The 14181-nt window shown below is 35.9% G+C and overlaps 2 protein-coding genes across 2 annotated transcripts; both read left to right on the top strand.

The window, feature by feature from the left end:
* Window positions 1-6940: 6940 nt before the first annotated feature.
* On the top strand, window positions 6941-7855 carry LOC114352803 (uncharacterized). The gene is made up of 2 exons (XM_028304541.1): window positions 6941-6984; window positions 7146-7855. Exons 1-2 carry the CDS (start codon window positions 6973-6975, stop codon window positions 7788-7790), a joined length of 657 nt encoding a protein of 218 aa, XP_028160342.1. The 5' UTR covers window positions 6941-6972; the 3' UTR covers window positions 7791-7855.
* A 3229-nt stretch (window positions 7856-11084) lies between these two features.
* Window positions 11085-12367, top strand: LOC114352806 (pupal cuticle protein C1B). Its single transcript, XM_028304545.1, has 2 exons — window positions 11085-11139; window positions 11726-12367. Exons 1-2 carry the CDS (start codon window positions 11128-11130, stop codon window positions 12314-12316), a joined length of 603 nt encoding a protein of 200 aa, XP_028160346.1. The 5' UTR covers window positions 11085-11127; the 3' UTR covers window positions 12317-12367.
* Window positions 12368-14181: the final 1814 nt, after the last annotated feature.

Below are 14181 nucleotides of genomic sequence, written 5' to 3'. Positions count from 1 at the left end.
TGCAACCCAGCCTAAGGCCTTCAAGGTACGAGTGAACAATAATTTCCTGGGCAAGCTCGGAAAACCTAGAAATAAAGAAGAATAAAAACTAAGTAACTACTAATAAGACTGTTCCAGTTTTTAGGAATAAATAGGTAAGATTCTTCTGGATTTTGATTATCTTTGTAATTAGTTAAAAGATTGCAGGTTTCAATGAACCTGATTGTCTGATAAGAAATATGACCTTGCTTTGATCGGATAACGAATCCGATACAAGCACTGTTACCGCTGGTAAAATCGTACATGACTAATTTCAGATGCCTATAGAAAATAATGTAAGTAGGTAGGTATGTATTAATTAAGTGCCTTTCAGTTGAATTTGTGAGAAACTAAGTACTTAATCCTACTAATTCCTAATATTATTAAATGTTAAAGTTTGTGATGGTAGATGTCTTTTTTTTTTTAGAGAAAGCCTAAAACCCAGATTATAACGGTTTTGGAACGCGGGCGAAGCCGCGCCGCGGTCTCTTGCTAATCAAATATACCTTACAATTAATAGTCGGTCATATTGATCAAATTAAACTCACAATTTTCCATAAATGGTATACTTAATTCAATTCCCTCAAGAACGTTTACTGGTCGATCAAAACTAATTTATACCTACACGCTATGTCAAAAAGTAATGATCATTTTGAAATTAATTTAGTACCCAGCACCTAAGTTGTGTTAAGAAAATTGCGACCAAACCCACTTGAAGTCATTAGACTGAGTGAATAAACTGCACAGCTGGGGAAACGGAACTTAACTTACATTCGTGTCATGTGTGTACGGTCCGCAAAAAAACAAAAACATTTGTTAATATTATTTTATGACTAATGTTAATGATAAAAATCTTACATCAACCAATTGCCAATGAAAATCTCTACCAAAATACAGAATAAGTTTTTGTGACCAGTCTGTAATCTCGAAAGAAACATGAAATCGTATCCATGTTCTAAAAAAAATATTTCTATTCTATTTGGCTAGATCCGAACCTAATACACATTGTGACGTGTACACAAAATCAAATAAAGGGAGACGGACCTTTGTCCTAAAATTGAAACACAATGTCCATCGTTTAATATTAATGGACGGATTACATAATCTATTTTGTACTTCAGTGACTAACCGTACACAGAAGTTTAGCGCTTAATTTAATTTAGAACTAAAGTTGTTGTTGCTATCGCTACTCGTGATAAGCTCGTAAAATATGCATATCCTGCAAGGCCGCTACCAGCCCGCACTTAATTTAGCACTATTAATACACATGTAAACTAAATCGACCGGCTAATATTTAACATGGCTCACAATAAAAGCCTTATGGTGATTTTGTGAGGGTGGGTTGCACTTTAACTTTGACAAACGTCAAAAATCTATCAAACTCCATACAAAAAGGACCGGTTATTGTCATTGTTACAGTTAAAATAAGATAGTACAACTCAGTCTAAGTCATGAAAATAAAAGGCATATTATAATTTTTAACACCAAAAGTACTTACTTGGAAGATACGCCAAATTGCGTAATCTAAATAAACAATAGGTAATAACCACTTTAGAAACACTTTAAGAATTAAACGAATGATATTATAAATACATAAATGTATTTTTAAATGGAAACCAGTGTCATGGCCTACATTTCTGAGGGTAGCAACACGACTGGTCCTATTATGATGAGTTGTGTGATTGTAATATAAGGCACCACGGTATTTCTTAGTTCATCACTCTTGTTTTGTTTTCTTTGTAAAGCAGAAAATTAACGAAGAAAATGCATGTTATAAATTTAATACTTATCAAAATGTTTCGCAGCTCTGGCTCAGCTGATCTTAGATTCAAGCTGTATAATACCGAGTAAGTGCTTGCCCCTTGCTGTTTTTGCTATCAAGTCTATAAATTATAATCTATTCACAAACAATAGGCAACCATTCGTTACAGTCCACGGCATATTAACCTATACATTTCTGTTGCAAAATGGCACCTAAGACCACGACATAAGATGCCATGTTAAACTTGATCTGCTGTACAATGCAAAACATATCGGCCCAGACATCTAACGTATCAGATGGTCTTGCCAAATAGGATCGAAATACAATTAAAAGGCACCAAGGCCGCATAGAGCTTTCAACAGTATTTGCGTGTAAAAGATATTCATGATGTCTTAGGTTTCCAGTTTGGTTGGGACATTGCATTGAAATAACTTCATTGTTTGTTAATTTTATCCGGTATGTTGTTGAATACCTAGGCGTTATAAAGACTGCCGCTTAAAATGTTATATTATAGTTTTTTTAGTAAATTCTATTTCATTTCATACTGGCTTTTACCCGTGACCCTGCCCGCGGCGATGTAAAGCCTAGAATATTGTAGCTTTCTATTAATCTTTTTTTGATTCCGTAATTGTATAGAATCCTTCTTTGAGACTAATGCCCGTTTTCACCCTCAATCCCTAATTTTTAAGTGACCCCTATGGTAACAAATAACAATAATTTTGTTAAAATTAGGGATTGTTGGTGAAAACGGGCATAACTGATACAAATTTTACCTTTAGAAACTACTTGATAGTGTACTGTAAATATTCGTAACGAGGAATTCATTGGCATACAAAATTCATTGTGAGCAAATACGTAAAATATTTCAGGACTAATAATATAATAAAAAGTCACTTTAGAACTTTTTACACACTGAAGCTACAAAAGAAAGATAGCAGCTAAATGTGCCTACTTTGAACGTATCTACAATCGCCGCCCACTTTATCATTCAGATAGGTGCTGCCATTTCCCGAAATCTTTAGACTTGTTTACTTGGCTCTCAATTTTGTCGTAAGAGAGCTGCGTGCAAACATAGCTTCTTGAGTTAACGAGACATTTACATATTAAAAGGGCGGCAGTCGGAGAGGCACGTCTATACTCAAGCACAAATAATACGGTCTAATTAGGTTGTCCTTTTGTAATTACCTCGTTGTATTAAATTCGTAAGTGGAAATACAAACAAACTAATGGTAGGTACCTACTTATTTGAAATGCAATTCTCAATTATTTTGTATGGATTTTATCTTAACGATACGTCCATACGGTCTCGAAACGTACCGTAAAGCAAGTGACGAATGCCTATAAGTACCCAAATTTNTTTACACATTTTTTTTTCTCACCAAAAAATTGGTGTAAATTGATATAAGTAACAATTTTTGGACGATTTACCCTAAATAACCTGAAATAATGATTCCTCATAGTGTAATTACTTATGTTTGTTTTACAACTTTTTCTAAAATTGAAGAAACAAAAAATTATCAACAGAAATGGCGGAAAACGTATCACTTTACACTTGATAGCGTGTGGTCAATTCAGTGTGGTGTAAAATGATTTATATCCCATTACATCACTTTACACGAATGTAAAGTTGTCGTGCATGGTGATATAACTGTGTTTTTATTTAATTACGAAAAAACCACATGCTATATTTTCCAAACTGGCACACTGCCTAATTATATCTAACATTACCTTTCACCTAAAAAATATTTCACCAAGTTATCTCTAATAGCGATGAAGCAGGATTTTTTTTAACTTCAAATGCGATTTCCCAAAAATCACCATTTTCGACTTAACTCCCTTTTCACTGGGGGTACAGATTTCTAAAGTGTTCATCGTAAAAAGTAACTTAAAGTAACTCCTTACAGTACTTAGAACATTTTATTTAATGTTGAAATATAAACAAAACTAAAAAATGCAAGACGAAATGCTTTACATATTCAGCGTTAATTGGAATTTGATATCGTAAAACAAACAGATTTTCTCTTCAAAAATATTTTCCTTTACATTTTTAGAAATTAAAATGTATTATTACCACGAAACTTCAAAGGTCACACATATCGAATAGAAACATCACAACCGCAAAATATTCCAAATCAATATTAGCAAGGGAAATTACCCACCCTAAAAAAATATCAGCACCTCCACAGTAGCTCGACAGAGTTCGCCACTTACCATCCGATGTTTTATTGATGCCCCGAAGGCCGTGCATTAAACTTTCATTGCTTATCAACCGCTATGTATGAGGCCAATTATTAGATGAAAGGGTGGATGTCGGACATGATGACGTTTTTGAAACGTATTCAGAGAATTTGAGACGGGGAAATATGCCACTTCAATAAATGATTGACTTACGCCCGTTTTCACCATCATTCCCTAATTTTAAGTGACCCTTATGAAAACTAAATTCCTGTTATGTGTTTCCATGTAGGTCACTTAAAAATTAAGGATTGATGGTGAAAACGGGCATTACAACACGATTAAAAAAATAGAACATGCCTCCGAAAATTGGCAAGGTATTTTAAATTAACTACTAATAATGTTGCAATTTACATTTGAAACAAAAATAAAATCCTCAAGTAGGTAAACATAAATCGACTAGGTTTTAAACAAGGAATTTTGCATAAGTATTTACTTTTTCATTTTATTCTACTTGTAATAGGATTAAGGATGTCAAATAATAAGATCATATTTTAACAAACCAATAACTGAGATAAATCTTACAATAAATTCACAATGTTATCTCTCAATAAATAATATTAGCAAAGAATTTCAATCACGTAAAGATTCCATCTAAGTCAAATACAGATAAATAAATATTCATCATTCTTCATCTAGATCCACTCGAGTGAGATATCGGTGACCGGACCAAAGGTGATTTATATCACTGCTATGAAATCTAATTTAGTTCGATCACTAAAGACTATGTGGAAAATGCTACATGAGACCGTTTCTTGAGAACTTGACATTTTATGGGACACTTTATGAATTCTTGTAAGTGTATGTTGGTAACGGGTCATTATTGCATTCTGAAATAATAAACAATGTCGCTAATTGATTTAACTTACATACGTGTTAAGGGCAAGAACCAAAAGCCCATTGCAGAACACAAAAAAAACCACAAGCATACCTAAATTATAAAACTGTCTAGATACTTTTTTCTATCTAAGCACGAACATTTAAATTAATTGAGAGATCAACATTAATTTGCATTAAGTATTCGCAATATTAACTTCAATAGCAAGTACATTCAACAGTAAGTACTTCAAGTTCAGACGATATCTATATTCTATTCTATACTAATATTATAAAGGTGGAGTTGTGGAACATGACGCTCAACCACCATAAGGAAGCTCTGGTGTTGGCAAGAACCAAAAGCCCATTGCAGAACACAAAAAAAACCACAAGCATACCTAAATTATAAAACTGTCTAGATACTTTTTTCTATCTAAGCACCCTTTTTGTCTGGATGTCTGGATGTTTGTTCCTCTTTCACGCAAAAACTAATAAACGGATTTTGTTGAAACTTTACAGTATTATTATTTATAACCCAGGCTAACATATAGGCTACAATTTATGACGATATGTGACAAACTAAATTTCAATAAATAGTTAAGAGGTGAGAAATATCTTTAAAAACGCCATCTATCGACGTGCTTTTGACGGTCGTAAACATTCATGAGAGCGAAGCCGTGAAACGTATCATTAGTCCTAATTAGGAACTAAATATTACATTTATAGAACTGTTCATAATATTTAAAATTTAGTCAATAAAGATATTTTATGTAATTGAATAATTCACTGTGTTTAAACGAGCAAATCAAAGTCTAAATTAGTGACCGCCATCTATCGACGTGCTTTTGACGGTCGTTAACATTCATGAGAGCGAAGCCGTGAAAAGTATCATTAAAATTTTATGTAATTGAATCATTCACTGTGTTTAAACGATCAAATAGTATTCAAACATTTAGATAATAACGTTAAAAACCATTTAAAAATCCTATGAGAACTTTTTCGACTTCTACACGGACGAAGTCGCGGGCAAAAGCTATTTGTAAAATCATCATCATCATCATCATTATTTCAGCCATAGGACGTCCACTGCTGAACATAGGCCTTTGTAAAATAATTAGACTAAATTATTAAAAGTGCCTACCCAAAGTCATTAGTACACGCGGACGAAGTCGCGGGCACAGCTAGTTTTTAATACTTCTACATTCGCCTATAATGCAGCTGCATAAGATCCAGTGTTTAGCTTGACATGTCATCTATACCTAAAAGATACGTAACTTAAAGCCTGCAGCTCTAATAATAGAACTGTATGAGATAGTGAATCACAGACAAACTTTCAAAATGTGGGTCACGCCCACGCCCGAATGCGGCGCTAACTGATGCTAATGTCTTAAACAGTTCATTGACAGGCATTGGAGCAACTACCGATTTGCAAGTTACGCAACCGGTAGGTACAATCGGTACAATGGATTCTGCGCTATTTTTTTTTGCTGGTAGTGTATAAGTTTGGGCACATGTGGAAGACGGAACGTGTAGCGTCAGAAGCTGATTGATATGTAACAAATAGTCGTACATTTTAGTACTAAGCAACTTACGTATCTACCTACTGTATGTATGTACATAGCTCTTTCCTTAATTGATTATAATTCAATCATCTAATTGAAATTAAAGTTAGGTATATAGACTACTACTTGGCGTTTAATCCAAACTGAAATATTAGTGTGATCTTCCAAATATCCCAGCGGCAAACTTATTTTAAATCACTATACAGACTGTCGAAGTAAATTATTTTGTAGTGTCTTAACGAACCATTTGAATAGGCCACAACTCTTAACGAATCTAGGTACAATTAAGACACAAAGCTCTGTCAACTGTATTGCTCATTAAGATTTTGTTCTTTGAAACAATACCCTCAAATTAAGACACCAAACAAGTCTATCAAGTCAAAGGTAAACTAGAGTTAAAGGTCTCATTGAGGTTTATTTTTAACGAGTAAGGACTAATTTTGTTTCCGAGACATTGGTCTCACTTCTTGTAAGACAAGTTTCAGGCGAAGGATTAATTTGATTGTAAAGGTATATAAACTTTGCTCGAGACAATGATATTGTCATTCAATCACCTTGTTTCGGCCAAATTTTTCCAAAATGAATTTAAAAGTAAGTGTCCTAAATTGAGTGGTAATAAAATTAATTTATGTCTTCGAAATTTGTGAAATATGTTAATAAGTTATGTAACTAAATTAACACTAAATGCCTCATGGGCCTCTTTGACAACTTTTGTGGATCTCTTAAAATATACTTTTTTTATCTTATTTCAGGATATAGTCTGGTTTCTCTGCGCAATCGCACTATCAACTTCAAAGGAGTGTGATGACGAATCTGAATACGCGTACTCGTCAATATACAGATCCTTTGACACTCCAGCCATCACAAAAAAAGGGTCAAAGTCTGAAGATGTGAAGATATCACCAGCTCCTGAAGTAGTTTATACATCAAATCCAGTTTATTATACTATATTGACTCAAGAAGAAAGCAAACCTAAACCAGATGAAGGAGCACGTGAGATCACACCAGTGAATTCAGACAACGCATCCAACTCTAACAATCAAGATACTGCAACTGCAAATGCAACTGAAGAGAAGAAACCAGTCAGTCAGTCAGTAGCACAGAATGTATCTGCTATGTCAGTTGTCCCAGAAATGACCAACGCTTCTGACGCTGTAATGAAAGCAACTCCTGAAGTCAATGCTTCTGCAGCTCCTGTAACTGTTCCAGCACAAACCAAGGGTTATACTTCACCTCCGTTAACAATGCCAATTATTCAGCCAGGAAGACTTATAACTCCTGGACTATCTGCTTATGCATCTTCAAAGGAAGACCAAGATAATGAATATGTAATTGAAAATAGTGACTCAGAATCACAAGAATCTGAGGAGTCCTTTGATGGGTTCAGCATGTGGTAATTTTAGTTTAAGGCGCGCCTGACAAGTAAATTAAGTTTAATTTGAATATAATTATGTACCTAATTATTGCGACATTTTGCTTCCATATAAGTGTTTAGAGTAAGAACTTAATTTATTTCGAATTATACTGTAGAACTGTAATAAGAATTTTATTACCAGCTTGTTAGTTTATTAAAACAACTATGCTCATTCCTAAAAAGCCAAAGCCATATTTCGCGTTTCGTAATTCTAATCGCTAAGTAGATAACTTCCTACAAGTACCTACTAAAAAACAGACTTGTTCTTAAAGGAAGTTCGTATATGGCCTGACAAAAATAAGCAAGAACGTGTTTAGTATTAAAATAGATATTTGAATGTTGAAGGAATGCCGAATTGCCTGCTTGCAAATAAAACCAACAAAAAAGCTAAAAATAGCATTTTATAATATAAGCTCTCGCAACATCTCCCACACAACAATGAAACTTAAGTAGGTAGTAACATAATTTTGCGGAAGGTAATTAATTGGCATCGCTAAAAAGCTGCATGGTAAAACTAGGCTACTCATTTATAAAATCAGTGTTGCTTATAATTAAAAAAAAATAATTTATATCCATGGCACAAAACTAGTTGACAAGACTGTCGGCTATTTTTCCTAAGTACAAAGGAGTTTTACTGTTTAGACCTGGAGGCGAGTTTGAAAATATGAAAATGAGCTATTTTTTCAGCGACAAAAAACAAAATCAAAAAGAAAACAAAACCAGAACCAAATATACTAGTGATACCGAAACGGTATACACTCAGCATCATAGGTCATCGACTTTTATAGATAGCTTTTTTTTCCTTTATACGAGTGTGTAGAAAATTGTGGTTTACTTTTTTCTGCCCTTATTTCGTATTTACTAAGGCACGTTAACAAAATGTTGACAATGCGTTGGCAAACCGTCTCGAATCGCAAAGCGGGCAACCCGTCGGGTAACAGGCGAGCTATGGTGGCGGCACGATTGACCTGTCCACGTGTTGCAAAAGCACTCTAAGGACTAGTGCATGAAGTTGCAAAAGATTAAACATTTTTGGCATGTTTAACATTCTGGTCACTGCGTGAAACACATAAACTCTCATGATGAGATATGTAGGTATGTTGCTACAAGCATAAAGTAAGGCAAGGTTGCACCATCTTACTTTAACTTTGTCTGTTTATTAACTCCTTAGAAAGTCTTACAGTCACGGTTAAAATAAAGCGGTGCAACTCAGCCTAAGTTATACATGTGTTGTACTTATAAGAAACTTATTCGGTTTCCCTCTCAATACAACGTTTTGCTATAATCAAAAAGCTAGACTTTTAAAGCATAAGCAGAGGAAAACTAACCAAATATGTACACGTTCTCTAGTAAAGACTTACAAAACTTCAGTACACCAACACAATTTTTTGGTTCAATACCTTTCTTAGAACTATGTGCACTACGCTCAAGTACATGCAAAGTTGCCCTTAGACAAAAGCACCACATGCATTCGGTTTACACAACTACAAGGCTTGGCTGGTTCCAGTACTGGACCAATTGATACATATTTATCTAAATTGCCTATCAACGTAAAGTTTTTTACACTATAATTATGCGAGCAAATTCATTTTAGTTACACGGTGAAGCACAAGTTTTATTAGTCCTGTATGAACTGATAAGGACGTCTAGTTATGAAATGAAAAAAGAACTTTCTATATTTTGCTTATCGCAAAGTTTTAGAGGTTTTCGTACTCTTCTTCTTCTTTAGTACCTCAAAGGCGAAAAAATACCACTTACTGGCAGGTAGGTTCCACTTGTACACACCGATAAGAACGGATTATACGAAACTCCACCCCTAAGGGGTAAAACGGGGTCCACGCGTAGGAAGTCGCGGATGGCCGCTATTCTTTTATAAAAATGGATGCCATTTTATTCTGCCATTATCGTGCGTGAGCCATTCAAACTTCAGAGAAAACGGATTTTTGCTTTAATTCAGTCTTTCCCAAAGTGGGCGATAACGCCCCCTTGTGGGCGCTGCAGACTTAAAGAGGGGCGGTAAGAGACCCAGAAAAAAAAATCTGGACGTTGTGTAGAGGCTTGGGAGGCGTCATTTACTATGAGGACTCTTAGACACCGACTGAACACTCGACACTCGGCTACAAATGGGGGCGCTAAAAAGAATTTATTCTCAAAGTGGGCAGTAAACAAAATAAGTTTGGGAACCGCTGCTTTAATTGATAGACTAAGTACTGCAAAATATCTTAGAACAAAATAACACTATTAATGTTCTTTAAAATCGAAATCTATTGAAAAAAGTTCTGACTGAGTTGTAGGTTAGGTATGTCAATCCTATGTCGAAAGACTGTTACATTTTTAGGTCCACATTCAGTGTTGTCAAGGAGTTGTTACATGGCGGATAATCTAGACATAAATCACAAGGATCTAGCTCAACTCGCGTCTCGTATGTTACTAGTAGGTACTTACGTATATTTTCGCCGGATCCTGCGACATAGTCTAGGGCTGCCGATTGCCTCAATTTCTTAACTGGACGTAGCTTCGCAAGTTAGTTGAGTTCTAACATGCCAGGCACATATTTGTCCACATTTCTTTATGTTCATTTGTGAGTGTTATTATGAGTTAAGCGCTTTGTATTATGCTTTTCCAAACGTCTGATGCTTAAGAGACATACTAAGTTGTAGTTCAGAATATGCTCTTTATTGGGGAGCAGTGGGCCTATGTTCAGCAGTGGACGTCCTATGGCTGAAATGATGATGATGATGATGATGAATATAGTGCTTAACGCCAATTGTTTTTAATACTCGTAACATCACAAAATATTCTACATCCTCTCAAAATATTCTACATCCTCCAAAAATATTCTCCCAGCAATGATATTTTTAGGTTTTTTGAAGAAATAGAAAAGAAGATTTACTAATTTGGTTTACATGTAACGGATTAAAACAGCGATATTATCATGTCTGTTCTTCACTTCCCTCTCCAATTTCTAAATAGGATCCTCATTTCTTTCCACAGTACGAGTATACCAATGGCTATGATTATGATTTTTTTTAAGATTTATTAGTAATTTGTATTGCACAAGCACAAAAGAGTCCCGTTAGCCCCTCGTCGTAAGCTAATACTTGTGTTACAAGTGGGTTCCCACAATAGTCGAGCGGCAGTGGGATATTTTATCTCTAGATCTCTAATCATAGTAAAATTCCTAGACAGCCCTAGATGTATCCGCCCGAGGTCAGCCCTCATGTGGCACAAGGCGGCGCCCGCGCCGGGGGTAACGACTCACTATAAATGTGCGCAGGATCACACACGCAGTATCACTTGTGAACTGGACTAATATCAAAATGGCTGCCAAGGTACAGCTCTTGTGATGTGATACATAGATTAGATAAAGTGGAAATGTAGAAAAGTGAAAGTTATGTTTTTATTGATTGCAGTTTAGTTGCAATGTTACGTAGTATTGATAAAAGTTCAATGACCGCTTTGATAAAGTGTTTCCGGAGTTGCAAGCTTAAAAGCTTCTTTTTGATTCATTGAACTTTAAGTTCGTTTCGGAATATACTTTTGTAAGAAGATACAAAAGTATATTCCGAAACGATAGTGTAAAACACTCCTGTAAACCAAAAAGTTACTTTACTGAACTTACAAAAGTCGTTCAAACTACCTGTTGGTGGTTCGTAACTCAGATCTTCACTTCCATAATTATTTCTATCAGTGCATTGTAAAGTCTGTGAATTTTGTAAAAAAATACTTTTGCAAGATTTTTTGTAAAAACTTATTTTCTGTTTTGCACGTTTTCATTTATAAAACTAAAAATCTAAACTTTTTGATGTCCACATACGTCTTTTAGGTTGCATGCGTCAAATAAACAAGAACCTCATCCATGAAAAATATCTTCAATTTGATCATTCGATCGTTTTTAATAAAATATTTCCTTTCCAGTTCGTAGTCCTCCTGTGCGCGGTGGCGAGCGTTCGCGCCGGTGGTTTGGTCGGTGGCTACGCCGCAGCCCCCTACGCCTCATACGCCGCCCCAGTGGCCAGCTACGCGGCCGCTCCAGTGGCCACCTACGCGGCCGCCGCTCCCGTGATCAAGAGCTACGCTGCCCCTGCCATCTCAGCCTACGCTGCTCCATCATACGCAGCGTACTCCGCTCCCGTCGCGTACTCCGCGCCCGTAGTCAAGGCCGTAGCACCAGCAGTGTCCTCTGTCTCATCCTATTCCACCCACACCTCCCACGCCGCTCCTATCTACGCTAAAGCCGTAGCTCCCGTAGCTGCCTACGCTCACGCTCCCGTAGCGTACTCCGCTCCCGTATCGTACGCGGCCCCCGCCCCCGTCTCCTACGCCGCTCCCGTGGCCACTTACGCTTCCCACGCTCCCGTATCGTACGCCGCTCCCGTGGCCACCTACGCCGCTCATGCTCCCTACGCTGCGTACTCTGCCCCAGTCTACAAGTCCGCGCTGGCTTACTCCCACGCACCCGCTGTGTCCCACGTCTCATACAGCGGACTCGCCAACTACGGCTGGTAATCCCTGACTGTACAAATCTAGTTGTTTACTTGTATATTTATTTTTATACAATGCGAATAAATTGAAAAATTAAAAACCTATACACATTTTTATTTCTCTCTGCTTAGTGTATTTATAATTTGCATAATTGTTTAATTGATAGTAACTTAGCGTTTACTCGCTCGACGGCAAACAAGTTTTGATAAGTAAATGTGTGAAACAGATAACATTATCGTTAGGATAGCTAGTTGGTACTTATCTTGGCGATATTACTTGCTAGGTAGGAAACTACTTTTTGCTGTGTGGACATTCAACAAGGTTTTGTAATTCTAGTATAATGTCACGAGTTTATCTATAGCAATATGATCTAAGAGTTGATCTGATGACCAACATGAACCAATATAATGTATGAAATGTAGAGCTTTCATAAACTAATTGAGCTCAATTAATAAATTAGAAGAACGAAACAATGTCGCCATTGAAATGTTATAATTTAAATTCTCTATTCCCTGGTTATTGCTAAAAAGAAAGACAAATAAAAGAACAAGTATACGTTTCTAAAGTAAACGCGGTTACATTGTTCCTGGCTCATTTGCGCTAAATAAATTCGATTAAAGTGATTCTGCCAGCTTGCCGAATCAATGTTCATTCAATTTATGTTAAGAAAACTAACTGGTTTATAGAGCTAACAAGTTCATTCAGAAACTGTAAGTGAGAATCTTAACGCATCCGTTATATTTTAATTTTACTGTCTTTTCAATGCGTCTGTTTACTGAATACTTAACTAATAACATTTTACTTATTCAACAAGTTCACCATCTATACTTATTTTATTTATTTTATTTATTTTATTTATTTTATTTATTTTATTTATTTATTTATTTATTATTCATTATTGAGCAATTACATATTTGATCCAAATAGGACCTAAATCCTTTTTAGGTTTGTCTAGACACTATTGTTCTCTATACAAATAAAAACAAACGTTTTAGTATAAGCATTCACAACACTTTCAGATATACAAAATATTATTTTAGCGAGTGCGCACTACGATGACGAAAGACTCGACGTTCGATCGCGATCGCAGTTATAATAAATCTGTAGAGAGGTCAATTCTGTACATGAAATATATTTTCAAAATAACTATCAGGGGGTGATTAGTGATCGATACTGATGCCAAAAATGCAATCAGTAAAATTTTTGTGTCTGTCTGTCTGTCTGTCTGTCTATCTGTCTGTCTATATGTTCCTTATAGAAACAAAAACTACTCGACGGATTTTAACGAAACTTGGTACAATTATTCTTCATACTCCTGGGCAGGTTATAGGATACTTAGGAATTCCCACGGGAACGGGAATCAGCGGGAAAATCCTTTTGTATGAAAAATCTAAACCGCGTAAGATAGATGAAGGGGGGGTAAAACGAGATCCACGCGTACGAAGTCGCGGGCGGCCGCTAGTTATAGGTACATAAAAATTATGCAAGACCCAAAATATCGATAACTTTGAGCGTCCGAAAATTTAGTTTAACCACTAGCCTAAATAAACAAGGGACTGGCATAGTTTACCTAACAAAATATTTGTATAAACTTTGAACATGTAGTTTGATATCTAAGATGTCCAATGATAATATCAAAGGATATTTTTGGACAGTTAGGACCGTCCGACAGCAATGGACGGAGACTATACGTACTGACAAGTGAAGTGGATGACACCAGCCTGCCCAATAACCTGACGATTGATTGATCTTACTCAGTTAAATGAATACTACGAATGCTACGAATTAGCAAAGGGTCTATTTTTTTTTATCCGCAACGAGGTAGCTCTTGCCCTGTATCTCACCTGATGGTACCTAAGTGATGATCAGGCCGAAGGTGGAAGCGAGCT

Source organism: Ostrinia furnacalis, unplaced genomic scaffold, assembly GCF_004193835.3.
Source record: "Ostrinia furnacalis isolate ACB-3 unplaced genomic scaffold, ASM419383v2 OfSCF1456, whole genome shotgun sequence".
Lineage (NCBI taxonomy): Eukaryota > Metazoa > Arthropoda > Insecta > Lepidoptera > Crambidae > Ostrinia > Ostrinia furnacalis.
The sequence above is the reverse complement of the archived record's forward strand: the minus strand, read 5'-3'. Positions and strand labels throughout refer to the sequence as shown.